This window comes from Girardinichthys multiradiatus, chromosome 14 (genome assembly GCF_021462225.1).
Source record: "Girardinichthys multiradiatus isolate DD_20200921_A chromosome 14, DD_fGirMul_XY1, whole genome shotgun sequence".
Taxonomy (NCBI): Eukaryota; Metazoa; Chordata; class Actinopteri; order Cyprinodontiformes; family Goodeidae; genus Girardinichthys; species Girardinichthys multiradiatus.
In genome coordinates, this window is record NC_061807.1 from 43,017,918 (window position 1) to 43,044,342 (window position 26,425).

Consider the following 26,425-nt stretch of genomic DNA (forward strand, 5'->3'; position numbering starts at 1 on the left):
AAGCTTTGACACACCAATAGAATGAATGGTATCACTGGAACAACAAACATTATCACACATTCCAAAGCAGGAACCAGGCTTGTTTTCTGGGCTCATTATTATCTACAGAAGGACCAGAACTGAATCCGATTAGCAGGAAACAAATCTACCTCAGAAAACAATAGAGTTCTGTGATGTGATTATTCCCAGCAGTCATCTCCCAGTTTAACTTCCTTGACAGCTCATGTTTTCTGTTAAATCTGGAATTATATACGACAGGAGGAGTAATCTGGATTTTTATTTGCAAACACAACATTTAAACCCACTCACTACTTACATTCAAATATACCCCGAAAAAACTTCACGCATCTAACAGGAGCAGCTGTGTAGGAGAAAAATACAGTTCATTATTTTCCATAATGTCATGATGAAAATTTAACATTCATATATTTTAGATTCATTGCACACTAACTGAAATATTTCAGGTCTTTTATTGTCTTAATACGGATGATTTTGGCATACAGCTCATGAAAACCCAAAATTCCTATCTCACAAAATTAGCATATCATTAAAAGGGTCTCTAAACGAGCTATGAACCTAATCATCTGAATCAACGAGTTAACTCTAAACACCTGCAAAAGATTCCTGAGGCCTTTAAAACTCCCAGCCTGGTTCATCACTCAAAACCCCAATCATGGGTAAGACTGCCGACCTGACTGTTGTCCAGAAGGCCACTATTGACATCCTCAAGCAAGAGGGTAAGACACAGAAAGAAATTTCTGAACAAATAGGCTGTTCCCAGAGTGCTGTATCAAGGCACCTCAGTGGGAAGTCTGTGGGAAGGAAAAAGTGTGGCAGAAAACGCTGCACAACGAGAAGAGGTGACCGGACCCTGAGGAAGATTGTGGAGAAGGGCCGATTCCAGACCTTGGGGGACCTGCGGAAGCTGTGGACTGAGTCTGGAGTAGAAACATCCAGAGCCACCGTGCACAGGCGTGTGCAGGAAATGGGCTACAGGTGCCGCATTCCCCAGGTCAAGCCACTTTTGAACCAGAAACAGCGGCAGAAGCGCCTGACCTGGGCTACAGAGAAGCAGCACTGGACTGTTGCTCAGTGGTCCAAAGTACTTTTTTCGGATGAAAGCAAATTCTGCATGTCATTCGGAAATCAAGGTGCCAGAGTCTGGAGGAAGACTGGGGAGAAGGAAATGCCAAAATGCCAGAAGTCCAGTGTCAAGTACCCACAGTCAGTGATGATCTGGGGTGCCGTGTCAGCTGCTGGTGTTGGTCCACTGTGTTTTATCAAGGGCAGGGTCAATGCAGCTAGCTATCAGGAGATTTTGGAGCACTTCATGCTTCCATCTGCTGAAAAGCTTTATGGAGATGAAGATTTCATTTTTCAGCACGACCTGGCACCTGCTCACAGTGCCAAAACCACTGGTAAATGGTTTACTGACCATGGTATCACTGTGCTCAATTGGCCTGCCAACTCTCCTGACCTGAACCCCATAGAGAATCTGTGGGATATTGTGAAGAGAACGTTGAGAGACTCAAGACCCAACACTCTGGATGAGCTAAAGGCCGCTATCGAAGCATCCTGGGCCTCCATAAGACCTCAGCAGTGCCACAGGCTGATTGCCTCCATGCCACGCCGCATTGAAGCAGTCATTTCTGCCAAAGGATTCCCGACCAAGTATTGAGTGCATAACTGTACATGATTATTTGAAGGTTGACGTTTTTTGTATTAAAAACACTTTTATTTTATTGGTTGGATGAAATATGCTAATTTTGTGAGATAGGAATTTTGGGTTTTCATGAGCTGTATGCCAAAATCATCCGTATTAAGACAATAAAAGACCTGAAATATTTCAGTTAGTGTGCAATGAATCTAAAATATATGAATGTTACATTTTCATCATGACATTATGGAAAATAATGAACTTTATCACAATATGCTAATATTTTGAGAAGGACCTGTAGAGCTAGAAGCCCAAAAAGAGAAACTTCAAACTTTGCATATTAACATTATACAAATTGAAATATGTTCATGAAATCAGCCATTTTTAGTGGAAATCTTAAATGAATTTGAACCAAGCATGAGCTTCTGACTTAGCTGGTCTTTAACTCTGAGTGTAATGAACTCACAGCATGGCTGTAGAACACCAGGTTCTAAATGTGACTGGAGCCTCCTTCCTACCTTTGGATCCAAACATAAGTGAACACAGAGCGCTTCATCAGCAAAGGTCATTTATAGTGTGTAAAACTTGTATCTTTGCCACCAAATCATGAGCATTTGCCCTAATAGAAACATCAGTTCTAGTTTTATTGCTGAAAATCCCAGTCTCATTCTGCAACGGGAGCCTCTTTCTCCCGTACGGCCGGCATGGCGACTGAACAGGACGGCGGTCGGTTTTATCACTTTTCTACAGCTGCAAAACTCCTGCAGGAGAGGCCTTCCCCGCACCAGCACATGTAATCGCCATAAACAGGGCTGTTTTGTACCCCACAGTGTAAATGCACAGAGGAAACAGTCGGTTACTCCCTAAGTAACCCGAGTGTGCAACTTTCTTAGCAAAGTAAACTGAGCTGCTCTCTGTTTCCTTGGTGACAAAAAAGTGTCATCTGTGTTTGAATAGTGGCGAGAAGAATTTACTTCCTAAAGCAAAATGAAACCCGTTCAAAGTGAGATTTTTCATTTCTTTTTCCTACGCTCTTCTGCTTAAAAGTCATTAAAAGGAAGTTTTTCCAGAGATAGTAACACTTCCCCACCCCCACATGTTGCTCCTTGCAGTGAGCTAGCTAATTAAAGGAAGGTTCCTGCATTTTTGTTAAACATGGAATACTTTTGGCCTGGAATACCATAATAAACTTACCCAGCTCTGCCAAGTTGCCAAAGGCAATCAGACACATTTCTGTCAGGGCGCTGTTGTGGGAATGGATGCCCAGCAGCTTCACCAGGGTGGGTATAACACCCATATTAATCAGCTGGGCTTGTAAGGTATCTGGAAAAACACAGAGATAAAAAGGAATGCAGTGAATGGATGTTTCTGAATCTATAATAAGATGTGTGGAAAATAACCTAAAAACCTATGAAACCAACCAAACAGAATATTATTATGTATCAGATTCAATTTAATTTGAAAGGCCATGTCTGGCTGCTCTGACGTGTGGAAATGAACACATGACATTCAATATTCAATAAGAGGTTTAAGAAAGAAAGGCTGCAGTTTAATGGTGAAACTAGGAAGAATAGTAATGCATGTAGTGACCTGAATGGCCACCGTTTGAGATGCAGTGCTTTGTTATACACGTTAGATTCCACATTAGATTTCTTCTTCTATGAATATTAGGACACAACCTAATGGTGCTGGACAGCAACATGACCTTAGAGGTAAAACAAACAGCTGAGATCCCAACAATCTGAAGGAAAGATGCTGCCAAAAAATGTGTTTGACAATTTAAATGCAAAGAGGGAAAGCAAGGAAAAAACAAATAGTTTCAGTGTTTTTATGTTAACAAGAGCTATCGAGAACCAAGAATCATGAGGACAGATAAATGGAACAAAAGACAGAGGAGAAAGAGCAAAGCCGTGATCATCTCAGATACTTACACAAAAATCTGATTAACTACCAAACATAATAAATAAATAAATAAATGTGGTTTTTTTTTTTAGCAAAAACCGAGCTATTTAAGGCATCTTCCCTAAAATATGTCCTGCTAAATGTTAGGGAACAGTTCTTTTATTTCACATACCATGCTACAAAAATAAATAAATACAACCCAAGTGAAGGATCCACAATGAGACCCATGAAGACATGTATAATAATAATAATAACAGTCCAGGTTGTTATTATATGCTGAAGACTATTTACTGCAGACACTAGGGTGTTTTAATAATCTGCGTGTTTTCTTAATTGACATTAAATGTTCCATGTTGTGTAGCAAAGCGTAAGACGCTGAGGCCACAATAACAAATGGCAGGGGTAATCCTTTTATCTTTAATATCTACAGAAAGTTCTGCTGTTCCAAAGCATTACTTCAACACTGAACGCTGCAACCCTTCACCCCAATCCCCAGCCAAGATCACCCAGCGTAGGACTCTGCCAACACACACACACACACACACACACACAGAGTGTCCAGGACAGGGCAGGCATACGCAGACAGAGCCTTTCAAAAGTATTGCTCCTCCTCCAAACTTACTGTGAATTTTATGAGGATTTTATGTGATCAATACAAAGTAGTGTGGAATTGTGAAGTGGCAGAAAAACACATAACACTCTAATACCAAACATATTTACTTGTCTGCCTTCACAAACACATGAACCTTAATGACACCCCATACCTAATCCATAGGATATCATTTTGGCGCATCCTTGGAAGCTTAACAGCTTCAACTCTTCTTTTCCACAAGGTTCAGGAGTGGTCATGGGAATTTTTGACCATTCTTCTAGAAGCACATCTGTGAGGTTGAACACTGAAATCACTCAACTCTGTGGAGGCCAGTCAGGTTCTTCCACACCAAACTATATCATCCATCTTTTTATGGGCCTTGCTTTGTGGACTGGTGCTCTGTCGTGTTGGAACAGGAAGGAACATCTCCAAGCTGTTCCCACAAAGCTAGGAGCATAAAATTGTCCAAATGTCTTGTTATGCTGAAGCATTAGGAGTCCTTTCACTGGGACCAAGGGGACGAGTCCAGCTCCTGTAAAACAGCCCCACACATAAGCCGTCCACCAAACTTTGCACTTGACACAATGCAGTCAGGCAAGTGTGGTTCTCCTGGAAACTCTCAAACCCTTGGATTGTAGGACTCCAAAGAACATGTCTCTGGTGTTCTAGTCCAATGGCAGCATGCTTTACTTCACTGCATCCAGATGTACATTGCAGTCGGTAATGTAAGGCTTGAATGCACCTGCTCGGCCATAAAACCCATTCCATGAAGCTCTATGCATTGTTCTTTAGTTAATTTGGAAGCCACACAAAGTTTCAAGTTCTGTAGCGATAAAATGTGCAGAAAGTTGGTGACCTCTCCGCACTACGCTCCTCAGCATTTGTTAGAACCACTCTGATCTCACATGGCCTTCCACTTTATGGCTTATCCCTGAAGTTCCCAATCACTCCCACTTATATCACCAATAGCCGACTGTGGAATATTCTGCAGTGAGGAAATGTCACGAGTTGTTGCACAGGTAGCATCCTGTCACAGTACCACACTGGAGTTCAGTGAGCTCCTTTGAGCGACCCATACTTTCTTTAATGTTTGTAGAAACAGTTTGTATGCCCAGGTGGATTTTATACTCCTGTGGCCATGGTAGTGATTGGAACACCTGAGTTTAGTGATCTGAATGGGTCACACATTTCTATTTAGTAAAATTGTTTCATAAATGCAAATTTGAAAAGTGCAGCTTTCAAATATTCAGCCTGAGTCAATACATTAAAAAAACTACAATTTTACCCAGCTTGGCTCAGTCCCAATTGGTTTTAGGTCTGGAATTTGAATAGGCCAGTCTAACACATTGATATGCCTTGATCTAAACCATTCCGGTGTAGCTCTGGTTGTATGTTTAGGGTGGCTTTCCAGCTGGAAGGTGAACCTCCACCCAAGCCTCTAACAGTTTTTCTTCCAGGGTTGTTCTGGTTTTAGCTCCATCCATCTTCCCATCAGCTCTGATCAGGTTCCCTGTCCCTGCATCCCCACAGCATGATACAGCCACCAACATGTTTCACAGCAAGCATTGTGTACTCTGAGTGATGTGCAGTGTTAGTTTTCCTCCACAGATGGCATTGTGCATGTAGACCAAACAGATGATTTTGCTCATTTAACCAGAGCACCTTTGTCCACTTTTTCCACACATTTGTCGATTCTCCTTCATGGTCGGTGGAAAAAATTAAACAGGGCTTTGTCTGGCCTATTAGTCCATGACTCATTGTTGTCCTCTTAGCTGCTTCTTATACCTGAGCTGTGGATCAATGCAGCTCCTCCAGAGTTACCAGGGTCCTCTTGGCTGCTTCTCCAATTATTGCTCTCCTTGCCCGTTGTGTCCGTTTAGGTGGATGTCCATGCCTGGGTAGGGCTGCAGTTGGTCCATCCTCTCTCCATGATCAGATGATGGATTGTTCAAAGCTTGGATATTGTTTTAGAAGCTTTAGTTTAAACAGCTCCACCTCGATCTCCCTGACCCGTCTGCTGTGTTTGGTCTGCATGATGCCGTTTGTTCTCTAAAAAACCTCTGAGGCCAAAAAGACAACAGCTGCAGTTGGACAGAGATTCAGTTACACAAAGCTGGACTCTGTTCACTGATTAGGTGACTCCTGAAGGCCATTTGTTGCACTGCGTTTTACTTGGGGGTTTCACAGGAAGCTCACCGCTGCCACACTTTTCAGATTTTTATCTGTACAAAAAGTCATGAATCGTTCTGTCCACTTCACAGATATGCACTACTTTGTTTTGGTCTTGTCACATAAAATTCCCAAAAAAACACAGTGAAGATTGTGGTTGAAAATGTTAAGGAATATAAAAACTTGCAGGACACTGCAAGCAGAATGAAGAAGAAAGCAGAAGTAGCAGATATAAACTTTGCAGAAAAGCGGAACAAACTAGAATAAATAAGTGTATAGTTAAAAAAAGAAGACAAATTCTACTAAACTAGACTGCTCAATTTATGTGTTATGTTGATAACATGTACCACATGGGCCCTTAAATCCAGTTTAAGTGTTTATGTTGCGTTTGCTTTACAATCGGCTTTGAAATTTGTTTTTTCGCTCAGTTGGTAAAATATAGATGAATTTAAGAGTTTCAACTGGAAGGAATTGAAGACCTCCGAAGAGTCTGTCAAAAAGAACCTATTGGTTGCATTAAAAGCTAAGCAATGCACTGTGTATGATGGATGTAGTTAGCACGTGATTTCTGATTTGACTCTACAATAAGGTAATCAGGTAAAGTCTGGTTAATGGGTTAGGGTCCACTTCATTGTTAATGAGCAACACTGTGTCCACAAGAAATGCTGTTCAGTATCTTTAACACAGTTCCAGAGGTCTTGGTGGTAATGTTCGGACCAATCGAGAGGAAAAATGGCAGGTTTGCCTTCTCACCGTGTGTCTGGTTAACATTAGGATTTATAAACCCTTTTAGTGCTGGCATTATGGGGGGAGTGATGGTGTTGCTAACAAAGTCTCCCAAAATCAGAACTAAGGAAAAGGTTTTGTTGCGTTCTAGTTGTTTTATCATATTTCAATGTTTCTGATCACATACATTTTTATATCAGACAAAGATAACCTGAGTAAATAATAAACTGTTTTCACAGAATGGTTTGATTAATTAAGAGAACAAAGCTATCCAAACCAACCTGGCCATATGTCATAATATGATGTCAGAAGAACCCAGAACAACATCTAAAGCTCTGCAGGCCTCACTTCCTCAGTTAAGATTAGAGCTCAAGATTTAACAATAAGAAAGAGAGCCTAAGCTGAATGGCTTCCATGGGAGAGTTTCAAGGCCAGAACCACTGCTGATCCAAAATTAGCACAAGGGCCCATCTCAGAATTACCAAAAATTATCTTGATGATCCCCAAGACTTTTGGGAAAATATTCTGTGGACTGAAGAGACAAAAGTGGACCTAATCGGAAGGGGTGTGTCATGTTACATATGTGCTATAACTAACACAACACTTCAGAAAAGAACATCATACCTAGTGTCAGACACTGTGTGATGGTCTGGGATCAGGACTTATTGCTGTAGTGGAACCTTGCATTTCAGAAAATACTGAAGGAGAATGTCTGGCCATCAGTTGTTAACCTTCTGTTTCAGGGTAATTTGAGTTATGCAGCAATGATCCAAAATCCACCAGCATGTCCACCTCTGAAATGCTAAAAAAAAGCTAACATCTAGACTTAAATCCAATTGAGACGCTGTGGAATGACCTTTGACAGGGCTTTCATCCTGAAAAACCCTCCAATGTGGCTAAATTAAAACAAAAAAAGAGTGGGCTAACATTCCTCCATAGCAATGTTCCGGTTATTATGAACACTTAATGGCAGTTGTTACAAATAGTTAGTAGGTTCAAGAGGCAAATACTTTTAAACACAAGGCCAGGTTGGACTGAATAGTTTTTATTCAGGCCATCTTTGTTTGACATAAAAAAATTGTTTGATGAACTCAAACATCCAGAAGCAATCTGCCTGAGGGAGTAAATACTTTTCCAAGTACTGTAAGACACATCCTCTGAGCCCAGTAAAGTTCACTGCTAGATAGCTCACTGTACAACTCCTGATGCCACCACTTATATCCTGAGGTGTCTGGCCCAAATCAAATCCAATGACTTACATACCCATCTCTGGTCTCCATCTTTATTGCATTACATACCTGGACTTGGTGTCTGTGATTGTAGTTTTTCTAACAATGATTAAATAGGTTCCAATGTTATTTCTACCTTCTACCATTTCTTTCATGAATTTGCTCCAAATGTGAGAGGACAGTTAAAGCCACAGTAGGAATGCAGAGTGGAAATAAAACTTACAGTCTGGGAGTTAAGAAGTGCTGCAATTGGCTGCAGTGATGAAGGAGAAAAGTCATGATCATTTCTGTCTTTGGGCTTAAAGGGATGTAGGTTCAAGGTATCTCTGGATGGCATGACTTCACCTGTCCCAACAATAAGATTCCACTTTGTGGTTTTACAAAGCTGGTTATCAATGTTGTAAGTCAACTCACATTTTGCAGCCATCCCACTTTATTTATTTAATATTTATTTTTAATATTTAGACAAAACTAGATCAGTTAAAACTATAATAGAGAAATCTGGAATGGATTGTCCGTGATTGATTACAGATAATTATAAATCATGTTGTGAGAAGGTTTTCCTTCATTTTAAAGTAGAAATATTAATGCTTTGTTTGGTATCTCAACTGAACCCAATACAAGAACTTGGGAACAATTTTAAATCCCAGAGTTGAAAGAATCTAGGAGTTGAAAAAAAGGTGGTTAAAGGGCCCACTTTTATTTAGTCTGTCAGTTACTTACAAACCACAGTAATCAATGAATGGGACATAACTCAACATAAATATCTCTTTATTTTTTAAACTTTAGATTTATAACCAAATAAGAAGTGAAGTCTGGGAACTTTTTATTTTCCCATCCAGCTCTGGAATACCAACCAAAGGATTTGGGAAGTATAAAAGAGCTGGCAGACTGGAAGGAAGAATCAGAAGTAGCAGTTCTAAAGCTCAATAAGCTAATTAGAATTTTGTTAACTCCTAAAAAATGTATGCCAGCAGTTTTGTAAAACAGCAATAATAAATAGAAACAAACAGGTTAAGCTGAGGCTTTCCACCAAACTGATTCCAGTGCTAAACCATGGCTAGAGCAAGAGCCAATTCCTAACTGGTTTCTACAAAACAACAGCCGGACGGGTCTCCATAGCTGGAGAACCATCTTAAAACCCCATCATTACATCACTAAAACATCTCCTTCACCTCCTTCACATTTTGTCAACACAAGTGGTCATTTGGATTTCTCATTGTCCCAACATGTCCCACTAACGGTTTTAAATGACATTTATTAAGACTAGCATGTGATTTTAAAAGGTTCACCAGTGCTTATAAAAACAGTCACAAACAGCACTTATAAATTCAGCTGAGGACAACAGCTATGAAAACTGCTTCATGCATTGACCGATGAGGCAATGAGGTTATGTTATTCCAGTGCTAAGATGAATGTACTATTGCTTAAACTCAGCAGGTTTTCTTCATTTAGATTAAAACAAAGAGTTTTTGCATGATACTTAACATAATTAATTATATGTTAGTCCTTTATAGGTTCAGCTTTAGCTCCTGACAAAAGCTGTGCTTTTTGCTGCCCAGTTTTACAGCTCTGTCAGTGCATCACCAGTGGAACCAAAAAGTCTAAACCCCAGCAAGGATACCAATTTGGTGGAAAAAACCTTTTTAAACAGGAGATCTGGAGCCCATCGTTAACTAATCCTGTGGAATTTGAGACATGTCATTTGTTAACTGCAAATCTCCTGCTGGTTCCAAGAAATAAAAAAGGATTCAAGTGGCAGGGCTCCAGAACACATTGGCCATCTAGCTGTACACCAGGGTGATAGACTAACAGATTGATACTCCCCTAAGCCATGGTACTAGTATAGCTAAAAAGCTATGTAACTGATGAGGACGTTCTAGCAGCTGAGTCCCAACACACACTACAACATCCCAGCTGGCTAAGAGTTGGGAGGAGGGTACTGCTAGGATGAAAGATAATGTTAATGATTTCAGATTACCTGAAGATGATGGAAAAGCAAGAGGATGTGACAGAAAGAGGTGAACAGATGAGTCTGAACCACAGAAGCACAGATTCAGTTCAACATCTACCGTCTGTGTATAAGAAAGAGAACGGCCGCTGATTAGTAAAGATGAGTTAAAAATCTTGGGGGAAGATGGTCATTACCATTATCATTGCTATAGTTCATCAGCATGCCACAAAAGACAGTCAAGAGCCTCTCATTTTCCGGATCAGTATTTTGGGAGAAGGATTTAATGTGTTCAGCTACTATCTGAGCCCCTCCTGCCAGGTGAACTGCATTCCTGCCCTCATCTGAAAAACAAGAGGCCAGGACAAAAATCAACCACAAAGCAAAGAAACAATAACCACAACTAGAAAAGAGGATGAACACAGAGCTGACAGCTTACAAACCAGTAACAACAAAATCCAACACAGTTAATAATCACAATACTGCAGAAAATAAGCACTTAGGAATGTTTGATAATCCTGAGTAAATTATATTTGGCCTTTTTTCAGAATCGGTTTCTAAAAGCCTGTCTTGGCGACACAGAGGCTCTTATAAGTGGACAGAACCCTGATTTAAAAATCTGAGACCCTGACCATCATTTCTAAACTTATTGCACATATGGGACATTTCCTTTTTTCACTTTATCTGAAAAACAAACAAACCTGCTAAAAATAAAAAATAAAACATTAAAAAGTGTAATAACCTGATTACATAAGTGCACACTGTTAAACTATCTTTTGATTCAGTTTCAACATTCTTTGCCAGGAGTCTCTATCCAGTAAAAATACTCCAACTGTCAGATTGTGAGTACATGTCTTGTTCCCAACCATCATGTGAAGAGTTGTACTTGAATGCAACGTAGAAGCTCTCCTAGCTTGGATACAGAAGTGTAAATGGTAAATGGACTGAACTTATATAGCGCTTTCCTAGTCATACCGACCACTCAAAGCACTTCACATCACTCAAAAATACTCACACACACAGATACACAGATTGGTAGAGTGACTTGCCCAGGGGCCCATCAGGAAAGCCTGAATGGAACCCCCAGCCTTACGATTGTAAGACTACTTCTCTACTCACTGACCCACAGTCACCTCCTGCTGCTCTGAAGACTACCATGTTATTTGGGACTTTTGAAGTTCTACCAACAACTGGGTTTGGACCTGAGTATATTTCTCTCTGCAATGTCTCCATCTGGCCTGATGTGGTTTTAGGTGAGTAAGTTCAGCGTAGAGGAGTTATGTACCTTCTCACTGTTGAATGGTGCTGACATAAAGCTTTGATTAGGTGCACCTTTCTTTCTCCATCGTCACTGTAGCTGGATGATAAACAGTTGCATTACAATATAGCAGACTCTAGAGATACAGGTCCTTCTCAAAATATTAGCATATTGTGATAAAGTTCATTATTTTCCATAATGTCATGATGAAAATGTAACATTCATATATTTTAGATTCATTGCACACTAACTGAAATATTTCAGATCTTTTATTGTCTTAATACGGATGATTTTGGCATACAGCTCATGAAAACCCAAAATTCCTATCTCACAAAATTAGCATATCATTAAAAGGGTCTCTAAACGAGCTATGAACCTAATCATCTGAATCAACGAGTTAACTCTAAACACCTGCAAAAGATTCCTGAGGCCTTTAAAACTCCCAGCCTGGTTCATCACTCAAAACCCCAATCATGGGTAAGACTGCCGACCTGACTGCTGTCCAGAAGGCCACTATTGACACCCTCAAGCAAGAGGGTAAGACACAGAAAGAAATTTCTGAACGAATAGGCTGTTCCCAGAGTGCTGTATCAAGGCACCTCAGTGGGAAGTCTGTGGGAAGGAAAAAGTGTGGCAGAAAACGCTGCACAACGAGAAGAGGTGACCGGACCCTGAGGAAGATTGTGGAGAAGGGCCGATTCCAGACCTTGGGGGACCTGCGGAAGCAGTGGACTGAGTCTGGAGTAGAAACATTCAGAGCCACCGTGCACAGGCGTGTGCAGGAAATGGGCTGCAGGTGCCGCATTCCCCAGCTCAAGCCACTTTTGAACCAGAAACAGCGGCAGAAGCGCCTGACCTGGGCTACAGAGAAGCTGCACTGGACTGTTGCTCAGTGGTCCAAAGTACTTTTTTCGGATGAAAGCAAATTCTGCATGTCATTCGGAAATCAAGGTGCCAGAGTCTGGAGGAAGACTGGGGAGAAGGAAATGCCAAAAAGCCAGAAGTCCAGTGTCAAGTACCCACAGTCAGTGATGGTCTGGGGTGCCGTGTCAGCTGCTGGTGTTGGTCCACTGTGTTTTATCAAGGGCAGGGTCAATGCAGCTAGCTATCAGGAGATTTTGGAGCACTTCATGCTTCCATCTGCTGAAAAGCTTTATGGAGATGAAGATTTCATTTTTCAGCACGACCTGGCACCTGCTCACAGTGCCAAAACCACTGGTAAATGGTTTACTGACCATGGTATCACTGTGCTCAATTGGCCTGCCAACTCTCCTGACCTGAACCCCATAGAGAATCTGTGGGATATTGTGAAGAGAACGTTGAGAGACTCAAGACCCAACACTCTGGATGAGCTAAAGGCCGCTATCGAAGCATCCTGGGCCTCCATAAGACCTCAGCAGTGCCACAGGCTGATTGCCTCCATGCCACGCCGCATTGAAGCAGTCATTTCTCCAAAGGATTCCCGACCAAGTATTGAGTGCATAACTGTACATGATTATTTGAAGGTTGACGTTTTTTGTATTAAAAACACTTTTCTTTTATTGGTCGGATGAAATATGCTAATTTTGTGAGATAGGAATTTTGGGTTTTCATGAGCTGTATGCCAAAATCATCCGTATTAAGACAATAAAAGACCTGAAATATTTCAGTTAGTGTGCAATGAATCTAAAATATATGAATGTTAAATTTTCATCATTACATTATAGAAAATAATTAACTTTATCACAATATGCTAATATTTTGAGAAGGACCTGTAGTGGGGAGTCCTCATACTTTTCTCCCAACTGATTCGTTGTACAACGAGATCATCGGTAACATGTCTAACTATGGTTTCAACTAAACGGTCCAAAGAAGCAAAAAAACCCTACCAGGACAGCTGAACTTTAAATTAGTTTCACCAGATTCACAAGCACTGATGGCAGGGGTGAAACTAAAGGAGACAGAATGCTGAAACTAAACCACAACGTACTTAAATCCAATCCAGAAATATGTGGTGGCTATTCAAAACCTTTTAATTATCATGGAGGTCAGAATTACAGGACAGTCGTCATTCAGGTAGGACATTTTTTTGCTACTGTGGTGATTGTGAAGGTTTTGAAGCATTTGGGCTAGCTTGGCTGAAGGAGATGTTAATAATGTCAGCCTGATCTACTCACAACAAATCACAGCATTGGCGCCATCAAAAGGCCTCTACAGAGTCGGGCGTGCTGGACTCCAGAATTGTTCGAGTGGACGAAATGAGAACGAAGAAGTCTTAACATTGAACTGTTTCATATGCGACACTGAGCTGACTCCCATTGTACACCTATCACTGCGTCACACTGAAAGGTATGTGATAGGTGTCCTGGTGCAACAGGGCTAGGCGCTCAACAAGCTCAGTAATTAAAAAAATATGTGATTTATGTGCTTGCATTATGATTTTCTATGGTATCTGTGCAAACACTGGTGGGAGCAAGTCAACAGTACGTTGAACATTGACATTTTAGTACACTAAAGGCTCATTTTTATAGAAAAGGTAACCTAAATATACTACTCACAGTATACTCACTCACAGGAAATTTGGCTCTCGGGTGAAATTTATGGAAAACTAAAAAAGTTTACCCTACAGTGATATTATATATTGAAAGCAAGGCATTCAAGTAGAAGCATGCAATGGTTATTTCCTCATCTGAAACTATTTATGGAAACAAAAACCAACAACAATGGTGGATATACCACAACAGAAAATGTCAGTGTCTCAATAACGTGTCATGTGACCATGAGCATCAATAAGAGCTTGACAATAACGTCTCATGCTGTTCATTAGTCAACCTATTGTCTGCTGAGGCATGGCATCCCACTCTTGTTGAAGGATCTCTGACATTGACTCAGCTGATCCCACAGATTTTCTATTGGATTCAGGTCTGGAGAAAGTGCAGGCCACTCCATTCCAGGTACCGCAGTCTCCAGCAGCTGTTCCATAATGATGTGACCTCCATCAGCTGAAGCATTGTCGTCCATATAGATGAAATTAGACCTGTGTTGTTCATTCAGGGGCACAATGACTGGATTAATTATGTTATTCAGGTAGTATGGGCTTGTCAGTGTACCACAAAGTGTAGGGTAGTTCTATACTGACTAGACACACCTGCCCACACTGTACCACCACCACCACCCAAGGTTCGTCTGGTGACAACAGTGGCTGATGTATATCGCTCTCCTTGACGACTCCAACATCGATGGCGGGCATCACTTCTCAACATGAATCAACTTTCATCAGAGAACATCACAGAGGCCCGTTGGTCCCTCATCCAGCGTAAATGCTCCCTGGCCCATGCAAGACGATGACGCTTGTGCCTGGTGGTGTGGTCAAGTACCCTGCAGGTCATCTAGTACACAGACCACGGTGATGTAAACAGTTTCGAATGGTCTGATTGGGGGGGCTCTCATTTCCCTTAAATGCGCCTTGAGTTGAGTGGCATTTATCATGTGGTTCCACAGGGAACTGTTCACAGTGAGGGTGGCCAAAGGATGTCAACTTCTATGCCTTTCTGTGACTCCTCCATTCTCTCTGTAGAAACCAGCTGACGACACTCTGACACTCTAAGCTCAGTGGCCACTTCCATCTGAGAACATCCTGTTAGAAGCCTCGCAATGGGGAGGTGCTGTTGATCAATTGTTAGATGCTGTCTTGTTCTCAGGATGTTAAAATGTGAACAGCATGAGGAGGACTGTTTAAATACCAACTCTGATTGAATCAGGACGTTTATTGGCCGATTTATGGATCAAACCCCTGTTGTGAATTTTGCCGTTAAGCTCATTCTTAGAGAACAACAAGTTGTGCAAAAAGACGTGCTTTCAAAAGTTTAGAAAAGGTGCATTTTGGGTTTATCCTGAAATTACATCTACTAACAACACCACTTGGGTGTATGTGTTATTACTGAGTGAAACCATAGTTTCTACGGCTCATTTAGGCTGTAAAACAGAGCTACACTATAACGGGTACTGCTCATTTTGCTTTGTTGCCATTACGTACATGTAAATCTACGGCCGTATCCAACTTTTTGGGGTACAAAAAGGAGTTATTTGCCCCAGGACATCACTTTGTCTTAGGAACATATTATTCAAATTGATGAAGCAGCACTTTCACATGAAGTTGGCTTCGGCAGATACCAGTAGGCCTCTGTGAGTAGCTGACAATATGCAGCCTAAATTGTGTGCCATACTGACTGCTTGCCAACAGTGCATACGCCAGTATAACTAGGGATGCACGATCGGCCAATGCTAGTCATTTTTTAGCATATCAGTAACGGTCTCACAGGTAAAACTGGGTCGATGTTAACAATCGACGTTTATTTCCATCTTCTTGCCGATTGTGTTTCTGGAGGGGGAGGGGACGGGGTTGGCCATGTGGTACTTGTGACAGTGATAGTGATGCAGTGCAGGATTGTGGGTTGTTTAACTGAAGCAGAGAAGCAATGTCAGCAGTGTTGTTGGTTTTTCATGGTGTCGATATCTGTGTATTCCAAAATATAACCAAATGAAGTAAAATAACAGGAATGCTAATACTGAACAGAGCTCTCTGGGAGATTCAATGTTATCCACCAGGGTCATAGAAATGTGTGAATTTATCCTTATCCAACGCAGTACTGATGTCATGGTCAATATTCTTTCACGACCAATATCATCATTCAGAACAACGAAGCCAAAAATCATTTTGGGCTTTTTGTTTTAGTCCCACCAGAAAATGAATAGATAAAAATACAACCTAAAGCACTTCAGGCCAAAGTGATTCATCTCCAGATGGAAAGTAGCTTTTTCCAAGTCTGGTTCAAAGCATCTCTTCTCATTGTGAGATGAATGTTTTTGTACACGTCCCTGACAAATAAACAATAAAAAAAACTCATTTTGATTTTGGTATTGAAATGTATTTATCAGGTACAGTACATAAAATCCTGACCAAAAAGGATGGACGGCAACAGGTTTTGCCAGATATTGCTAATTTATGATCCTTGGCAGAAAGTGAAAAAAATAGCTGCTTTGTTTTTTTCCCCATCATCACTATGAAAAAGGTTCCCAGTTATATGGAAATATGGCATCAGGTTTTTAATAAAACACCGCCAGACAGTACAAAAGTATCTCGGTAATGATTCACATTTTATTTGTCTTGCATACTCACATTGGAGAAATTATTTGGCTAAACCCAACCTAATTAAAACAAAACACATTTTTTAATTTTCACTATTATTTTGAAAAGAAATCTTTTTTTATTTATTTATTTTCTTACGTCCTACAAGACTTTAGACCCTTTAGTTAAAACTTAAGAGCCAAAGATCTGAAACGATGTGTATGTTTGGAGGTGGCGCAGCTGCTACACAACTGATTCTACCATTAGAGCGTCATTTAATGAGCACACACTTAACCCATTTCCACCAATACGGTTCGAGACCCGTTCCAGTTCCAGAAGGTGATTTCGAACCAGTGATGCGTGTTTTCCACAAATCAAAAGAGGCTCCAGAGTGTAAACTCTGGTTCAGCTCAGAACACTTTGTTCTTCTGCCGGAACCGGAACGTCACCCATTGTGCGTGTTGTAGCAAGTACGGCGATGAAGACGAAGAATGTACCGTATAAACATTTATTTATGCTTGCGTAAACACACTAAACATGGATTGTTTCAGTTTCACTCGTGGATCCTGAACATCTGCAAATGACAACATTGTACATACAGAGTCGCTTTCTCCTTTCTGTATTAACTCTAGTTTATAGATGCTCATTAAAAGCAGCATTGTGCGCAGCTCAGCAAGCTCCACTGTCCTGCTACTCCACTCCTGCTCTATCATTTTATGGCACATTCATTCAACTATTTATTGGGGGAGTAATTCATTTATGAAGTAATTTATTGATTTCTGAATGTATTCTTAATTATTGCAGGAATGATCCTCCATAACAGCCATCGACACATTAGATGCATACCCAACATATCTTGGGAACATACCGAGAAGCCATGCCTGCCTACTGAGAAACAGATGGCAGGTCCCAGATGACCAGCTCATTTTCTAGTTATCCATCATTCGTTGCATAAACCACTTAAACTCTTCATCACATCTGACAGCTCTGGTAAAATGAGGATTACACTTTGATATGTGTCCATGCAGCCACGCTATAAATACCCACCTTACAGACATATAGCTGAAGGGCTGCATGACGCACTTCCAAATGCAATCAGATTATTGTCAGATCAATAGGAATTTCTTTTAGTTTGCATATCCCAGAACACAGGAGCTTAATGCTAGAACATGTGACTGTGCACATTCTAGTTGGATTAATCCCTCCTGATGTAGATACAGTATATAATCTTTGCATGGCTGCTTCATTGGTTTGTAGAGGCACCGTTTTATTTTTTACTGTGATTACAAATTCAGGGAATACAAAAAAAAACAAAGTTAAAAACATTCAGCAAAGTCAGCCCAAACCCAGTACGCTCTTTGTCACCCAGTTCCTTCAGCTTTATGGCAGGCGATTAAGAAAAAAATTATCCTCTGACTCAGCATTTCCAAAGCAAATCTAACTCCTACTTACGGCTGTCATAACAGATGTTGCCAAGTGCTCGGCCGGTTTGCAGTAAAACCTCCTGGTCGGCGGAGTTTAACAGCTGAACTAGAGGAGGGATGAGGCCGGCTTCCACACAGCGATTCCTCATGAACTCTGGGGAAAAGGACAGCAGTGCATTAGGGATCAGTCCAGTTAATAAACAGAAACATCTGTGTGGGAAAACATGCGGAGCCACCTGGGGTTTTTGGTGTCATGTTAGCAGAAGACATGTAATTCCCCTGCAGCAGGAGCTCTGTCAGGTACCATGCCTTTGCAAAGAGCTGTCACATTACAAATAAATACTCCATTGTGTTCTGTTGAGATTTCATGTGACAGAACAGCACACACAGAAGGAAAAAGATATGGGTTTTTCCAAGATAGATAGATTGATAGATATTTATTCATGCATTTATTTAGTCAGGGACAATGGATAATGAACACCTGAACCTTGGAAAATACATGAAAAGATGCATTGCACCAGGCTGCTTCCCACCTGTAGTCCCTGGACAGGTGTTTGTAACAGGAAAATATCAAAATGATGAAAATAATAAGTACAAATAGTAATCCAATGTTTTTATAGATAAACAGTTAAAAAAAAGAAAAGGAGTTGTAGAACAATGAATTAAATATACAACCCTCCATATTTTATAAATTAAAATAAAAATCTGAAATGTGTGCCATGCATTTGTGTACACTACCCCTGATTTAATACTTGGTAGAAGCACCGTTAGCTGCAGCTTGTACATCTATTGTCGTCCATCCTTCACTGCAAAATAGCTGAAACTGTCTGATTGGATGGAGGGCGTCATTGAAACATCAGATTACAAGTCTTCCTACAGCTCTTAATTGGATTTAGTTTTATGCTTTGACTGCACCAATGTATCACATAAATATGTTTTGATCTAAATGAGTCAGTTGTTGGTGTTTACTGGACATTGGAGTCCATTCAACTGTTCAAATGTATTATCAATATGCAGAGTGTGAATGTCTGACACGTGAAGTATGGTATCATATCACGTACTGAATCTAAGCAACCCTTTACAGTTGGATGCTGCATGCAATGTTTAGGCAACAATGATTACTAGTTGATATATTGTGCAGCTCCAGTCCCCTACATGGTCTACCGCAAACCTTTTAACTGGACTTCTTTTGTCCTCCTTTCAACAATGGCTTTCTTCTCACCACTTTTCCATAAAGGCCAGAGTGGAGTTTATAACAGATGTGTAATAGCTGTATGCTGGCAAGTCCGCCCACCTGAGCTGTGGATCTCAGCAGTTCGTCCACAATTATCATGGGTCTCTTGGCTGTTTCTCTGATAAATGCTCTCCTTGCTGTCAGTTTAGGTGGACTTCCATGTCTTGGTAGGTCTACAGTTGGTCCATCCTCCCACCATGCTCAGATGATGGATTGAGCAGAACTCTGGGAGCTGTTCAAAGCTGTTCTAGAACCTAACACTGCCTTAACTTTCTCCCTGACCTGTCTGCTGGGTTCCTTTGTATCTTCACAATGAGCTGATGCGGCCACCACCATGTTTCACTATGGACAGTGTTCATTTTTATCCGCACATAGAATCTGATTTATACAAACAGGTGGACTCCCCCCACTAGTAATATGAGAGGTTACACTGGGTTTTCTTTAGGGGTTTACGAGTAAAGAAGGCTCAATAGAGATGCACACCACATCTTACCAGATTTCAGTAGTAAAAAATCTTCCTTCCACTTCACAATGATACCATAACTTTATTTTGTCCAACACATGAAATCTCTTTCAAATATATTGTGAAAAGGTTCAACAGTTGTGAATACTTTTGCAGGGCACTCTATTGCAAAGACCCCCAGCTTCCTCATATCTGTATGACCAATGAAAAGAGCACAAACAATCAAGCATCTGCAGGGATTGAATGGAGAAAATGTAAAGCTTTCTCACACGTTATGAAAGAGGTAGATACTGCATTCTTCCTGCTGTGCAGCCTTAAATAACTAAGTCCAACTGTAAGAAAACACTGAGCAGTCTTTAGCCCAGCAGTCACTGGGCTGATTGCAGACATTTCCGGAAGCAGTGACAGATAAATGCCAGCGGGTTGTTGCCAGGCTTGGCTAACTGCTGGCAAACGATCATTATCTGCGATCCTGCAAACTGAGAACCCATTCATTATCATAAACTCATCTTTCTCAAGGTCTATTCAGCTCCTCTAAAAGCTTTCATCACACAGAGAAGAGATGGAAAATGAACGCCTAACTCTGTATTTATGCAAGGTTTGGATGCTTATAGCAGAACTGCCAGTCAGGACCAGGTCTGCTCAAACTAACCCCCGGGTGAAATGAATGAACCATTTGATTCAGAATAAAATCATGACCAGAGTCCTTCTTGTCTCTCTAAATCATTCCTTCCTTTTCTCCGAACCCATCCTCAACAGATGACTGACTTGGAGAAAGTCCCGGTAACTTACCGTTTTTGGCCATCTCAGCTATGATGTTGGCAACTTTGGGGGTGCAGGAAGACTGCGGGCTCAGCAGGGTGGGGAGCAAGGGAAGAACACCCATCTCCTGCATCTTCCTGCTGGCTTCGGTGTCTGCAAGAGGAGAGAAGTAGAGGTAATCCCAGCTATGAAAACATCAGTGAAAAGAGACACATTAGGGTCATACTGTCTGATGGTATGAATGTCTTTTCACTCGCACACATTCATACACAGATACGCAGATTGGTAGGCAATTTGAAGTTAAGTGCCTTGCCCAGGGGCACATCAACACATGGAAGGAGGAAGCTGGAATCAACCTCACAACTTCCAGATAACAAGACGTCTACTCTTCCCACTGAGTCCCAGTAGCTTTAAGTACAGTCTGATGGTTTATAGCTTATTTCCAGGTTTCCCTAACAATCAGAAGGTGGATTCATCCGTTCTGCACCAGCCTTCTGCTTTCCATCCTCGGTTCGTCTTGCAAAATGTCTGACGTGGCTTCTTTGCTGCTCTTCGTGTCACAAGCTCATTGTTCAAGTCTTCATCTCATTACCTATGCAAATCCAATCACACCGACTTGCCACCAACATGAGGCAACATGATTCCATAGCTTCCTCCTCTGGAACTTGCTGGACACTCTTTGACATCCTGACAAACAGTTTTTCAGCTGCAGCTTCTATTCCTGAGGCCACTGTGATGCAAAGTGATGATGGCTGCACTCTTTTCTTTGGAGGTAAACATTGCTAACTCAGGAAGATACGATATCAAGCACATCTGCCTTTTTATAGCAACAGTCTGCCAAATAACAGGCGTCAAGTACATTTATAAAGTTACATTTATTTAACTGCAGATTTGTGGCACATGTGTACAATGGTCAAGCTTTAAATGTGGAATCTGACAAAACAAAGATGGATGACTGGAAGTATGGATCACCAGATGGCTCAATAAACAAATAGATGGACAAATGGATGGAAAGAGGGATGGACAGGCAAACGAGACTTTGCTGCATGTCTTCCCCTCTCCCCTACTGTCAGGTGACTGTCAATAAATGCCATTAGTGCCAAACAATATTGTGAAAATAAAAAACATGAACTCTTAGCAATAAATCTGAACCAGCAAATTTATAAAATGCAACATTTGTGTCATTGCCAAAAACATTTGGCCATGATTGTACATACTCTGCAGATCACACAGTCAGATAGACTTGAATAAAGCTCAAAGATTTGCCAAACATGCAACAGAACCACTACAGTCAGCTAAGAAAGGATTGGCCATTGCTCACAATAAGTCTACCCTTAAATATTTCTCAGCTTCCTGGCAAGCACACAGTCAAAAAGGCTTCCATGCAGACATCAGCACCCTCATCTTCAGCACATTTAATGTGTGGACCAACTGAGCTACCATCTAAGCATCATCGGTCCTCCTAAAGATATAGAGGATATAAAGCTGTTCCCGGGCTCTGACTGAAAGCAGTCTCCATAGACAAAGGTGGATAAGTGTACTTACAGCACACCAAGTAGAAAGCTATAGTTTGTACTCACTGTTCTGGGCGAGTGCAGTCAGCAGGCAGTCCAGACTGGTCTCCGTCCTGTCAGTGGTGCTGTCTGTAGACACAAGCCTCAGCTTCTCCAGCGCTTCTCTCAGATTCTCTGAAGACAAACACATCATTGTCATAAACCAAGCGTGCAATGACAAAACTACCAGCATCATCTGAACAAACTTTGCTTCATATTTTGATGTGATGGATTTTTATGCTAGAGCCCCACCAGGTTAGGATCTGATATGGCAGGTGAAACATCTTCTGTCGTGCAATGGTGTTCACACTGCTTAAACCTTTGCACATTTCATCAGGTTACAGCCAAACACTTCACATTTTATTGGGGTTTTATGTGACAATAAAGGTGAAGTGGAACAGAGAAGATGGGAACATGGATTTTAAAAACATTGACAGACAAAGATCTGAAAATGTGGTGAGCATTTGCATTCAGCCCCCCAAGTTTAGAACCACCTTCGGCTGCAAATCAAGCTGCATGTCTTTCAGGGTATGTCTCCACCAGCTTGGCACATTTACAGACTGAAATGGTCACCTAGTTGTCTACGCCACATACAGGGGTTGGACAATGAAACTGAAACGCCTGTCATTTTAGTGTGGGAGGTTTCATGGCTAAATTGGACCAGCCTGGTAGCCAGTCTTCATTGATTGCACATTGCACCAGTAAGAGCAGAGTGTGAAGGTTCAATTAGCAGGGTAAGAGCACAGTTTTGCTCAAAATATTGAAATGCACACAACATTATGGGTGACATACCAGAGTTCAAAAGAGGACAAATTGTTGGTGCACATCTTGCTGGCGCATCTGTGACCAAGACAGCAAGGCCCTGTCCCAATACTCGCACTTCCACCCTTGTGTCCCTGAATTGCGCGTTCCCGTTGATGGGTTCGAGTGCGTAGTGTGTCCCAATTCTCAAGAGTGGTCCTTAGCCCCGCCCCCTTTGTGCCCTCAATCTGCCCTTCAGCGAAGCCCGCATCTAAGCGGACTTCGCCGAAGTATATTACCCACAATTCACTGCTGCAGATGACGTTCTGAGCAAAAACCAATCACAACTGTCAACGTAACCAGCCATCAAATCAGAATAATAAGAACTGCGTAAACTTTAGACAGCAAGGTTTTCCAGGCTCAACATTGTGAGATACCACTGGGTTCAGAGTGAGTCTGGGCAGTCAGTAGGCCATAACACTGAAGTTACCTTTCAAACAAACACTGGCACAGCGAGAGTCTGGTGTCTAAGCCTCCTTCGTTTCCTGCACTTTATTCTCCTCAAAACAATTGCTTGCTGCAGTTTAAATAGTTTTTTTATTAGCAAGACTGTGAAAAGAGCGCTGGTTCCCGCCCTTTTTGATGTTGCAGTTACGGTGCAGAGGTGCAAGTCGATGACATAACCTCTACTGTCCCAATTCTCCAATTTTGCACGCTTGTAACCTGCACACTTCAACCCCTACATGCACTTGTACAAAGTAAACACTTCATAGAGGGGCGTAGGGTGTAATGTGGGTATTGGGACAGGGCCCAAGTCTTTGTGATGTATCAAGAGCCACGGTATCCAGCGTAATGTCAGCATACCACCAAGAAGGACCAACCACATCCAACAAGATTAACTGTGGACGCAAGAGGAAGCTGTCCGAAAGGGATGTTCGGGTGCTAACCCGGATTGTATCCGAAAAACATAAAACCACGGCTGCCCAAATCACAGCAGAATTAAATGTGCACCTCAACTCTCCTGTTTCCACCAGAACTGTCCGTCGGGAGCTCCACAGGGTCAATATACATGGCCGGGCTGCTATAGCCAAACCTTTGGTCACTCATGCCAATGCCAAACGTCGGCTTCAATGGTGCAAGGAGCGCAAATCTTGGGCTGTGGACAATGTGAAACATGTATTGTTCTCTGATGAGTCCACCTTTAATGTTTTCTCCACATCCGGGAGAGTTACGGTGTGGAGAAGCCCCAAAGAAGCGTACCACCCAGACTGTTGCATGCCCAGAGTGAAGCATGGGGGTGGATCAGTGATGGTTTGGGCTGCCATATCATGGCATTCCCTTGGCCCAATACTTGTGCTAGATGGGTACGTCACTGCCAAGGACTACCGAACCATTCTTGAGGACCATGTGCATCCAATGGTTCAAACATTGTATCCTGAAGGCGGTGCCGTGTATCAGGATGACAATGCACCAATACACACAGCAAGACTGGTGAAAGATTGGTTTGATGAACATGAAAGTGAAGTTGAACATCTCCCATGGCCTGCACAGTCACCAGATCTAAATATTATTGAGCCACTTTGGGGTGTTTTGGAGGAGCGAGTCAGGAAACGTTTTCCTCCACCAGTATCACGTAGTGACCTGGCCACTATCCTGCAAGAAGAATGGCTTAAAATCCCTCTGACCACTGTGCAGGACTTGTATATGTCATTCCCAAGACGAATTGATGCTGTATTGACCGCAAAAGGAGGCCCTACACCATACTAATAAATGATTGTGGTCTAAAACCAGGTGTTTCAGTTTCATTGTCCAATCCCTGTATGTTCAACTCAAGCTCAGCCATGATGGATGGAGCCCGTCTGTGAACACCAGTTTGCATTGAAATAGATTTGGGTCTGGACTTTGAATGGGCCGTTCAAAACACAGCGTGTAATGTCTCAAGTCTTCACCAGCCTCCAACACCTTTACCTCCAGGGTGGTCCTATGTTTAGCTCTAGACATCTTGGTCACTGTTGAAGAAAAGCATTCCCTCAGCATGATGCTGCTACCATCAGTTTTAACTAGGAGTATGGTGTGTTTAGGATGATGTGCAGTATTAGTTTTCCTAATCACAGATTTTCACATCCATGCCAAAACGTTTAGTTTCAGTCTCATCTAAGGAGAGTGCCTTCCTCCATGTTTGCTGTGTCTCATACACTGTTAAATGAAGAGGATGTCAAACTGCTTCCCTGACAAAAGATTATTTTACCTGAGCTGTGGAAGTCTGCAGCTGCTCCAGAGTTAACATGGGATTCCTGTCTGATAGATGCTCTCCTTGCCCAGCCTGCTTTAAACCTCTCCGCAACTTGCTCCCTGACCTGTCTGCTGTGTTCCTTGGTCTCAGCGATTGTTCTCTAAAGTTGGCCTTTTTCCACTAGAACCTACTCAGCATGGTTTGACTCGTCTCTACTCGGTTATTAGGGATACCTTTAGTAACAGTTACTTGGTACCAGCCCTTTTTTCAGTGGCTACTTGGCCAGACTTCTAAGCAAGCTGAGTCGGAGTGAAAATATGACATCAGAACACTGTTGGTCACTGATTAGGTAGGGAGCAGCATCACTCGAGCTACTCTGTTACAAATGTCAGACCCGCAATTTTTAAAAGATCAAGACAGACTATTCTAAGCTAACTGGAATAGACACCGTGGTACAACAACAGACATTTTTCGGCTTGGTGGCTGAGGAGAAGATACACAGGAAGCTACACGGAGCAACCGGAAGCAATGAAGTATTCAAAGATGTGTCCGAGCTAATGACCGCCCACGGACATCAGCTCAGACACCAAAGCAATACCAGAAGTATAAAAGTTCGGTCTACAAGGACCACAGCAGCCAAAGAGGTCCAAACCGTAAAAACTAGAAGTGGTTCGACCAAATGGAGGCCATCTGATGGAACTGACTGGCGAGCCTTTACATTTAAAATAATTTTTACTTGTGTGATTGCACTGTAATTTCCTATTTTATCCAAGCATACACCGGTGGAATCAATAGTACAACCCAAGCATTTCTCATTGAAATTTATGTGGATAAAAAGGCTAATTTCTAAAGAAAAGGTAACTTAAACAAGGAAATTTTCTTACTGGGTGACATTTTACATACCACTACATTTGTGGGTGTGAGAGTGTATTCTTTAGTGATAGAACCTTTGTATTAAGGAATTCTGCGCTATACTAGCGTCTGTATTTCCTGATGCTGAGCTAGTGTTTACTGTAATTAAATTTTTTTTAACCAAATACTTCATGGTTCATAATTCTGTTAACCAAATCATACCAAACCAAAAGCGATTATCCAAATGTTGGATTATTCTTTTCTTTTTTAAGACATTTCTAAAAGACAAATGTTGATTGTGAAAATTCATAATGAGATACAGCGATACATGTTTATGCCTCATGGCTGGTATGGCAAGAAGAATATTTCAATATCAGCAGCAGCACAAAACTCCTGCACACAGTTGCGATGCTGACTCCAAAAAGATGTCCAATACTGAAAGTTGTATCTTGTCGCTCCAGAGCTGGATGCAGTTTTTTGCACAGGAAGTTAAATATTTGTTCAGACATTTTGAAGTTCCACTGCATGTTCATAGAAGAGGAAACAGTAACATCCCACCACTAGGAGGCTCG

The 26,425-nt window shown here is 41.6% G+C and overlaps 1 protein-coding gene across 2 annotated transcripts in view; it reads right to left on the minus strand.

The window, feature by feature from the left end:
• The window catches only part of rap1gds1 (RAP1, GTP-GDP dissociation stimulator 1), a 54,031-nt gene that overhangs the window by 20,250 nt on the left and 7,356 nt on the right, over positions 1-26,425 (minus strand). The window contains exons 2-6 of one of the 2 annotated variants that reach the window (XM_047386003.1): positions 22,055-22,162; positions 20,505-20,627; positions 18,044-18,169; positions 10,424-10,570; positions 2,852-2,980 (exon numbers count right to left, since the gene is read on the minus strand). In XM_047386003.1, coding sequence (XP_047241959.1) covers positions 2,852-2,980; positions 10,424-10,570; positions 18,044-18,169; positions 20,505-20,627; positions 22,055-22,162 — 633 coding nt within the window. The remainder of the gene's footprint in view (positions 1-2,851; positions 2,981-10,423; positions 10,571-18,043; positions 18,170-20,504; positions 20,628-22,054; positions 22,163-26,425) is intronic. The other variant, XM_047386004.1, reaches the window with a different exon arrangement.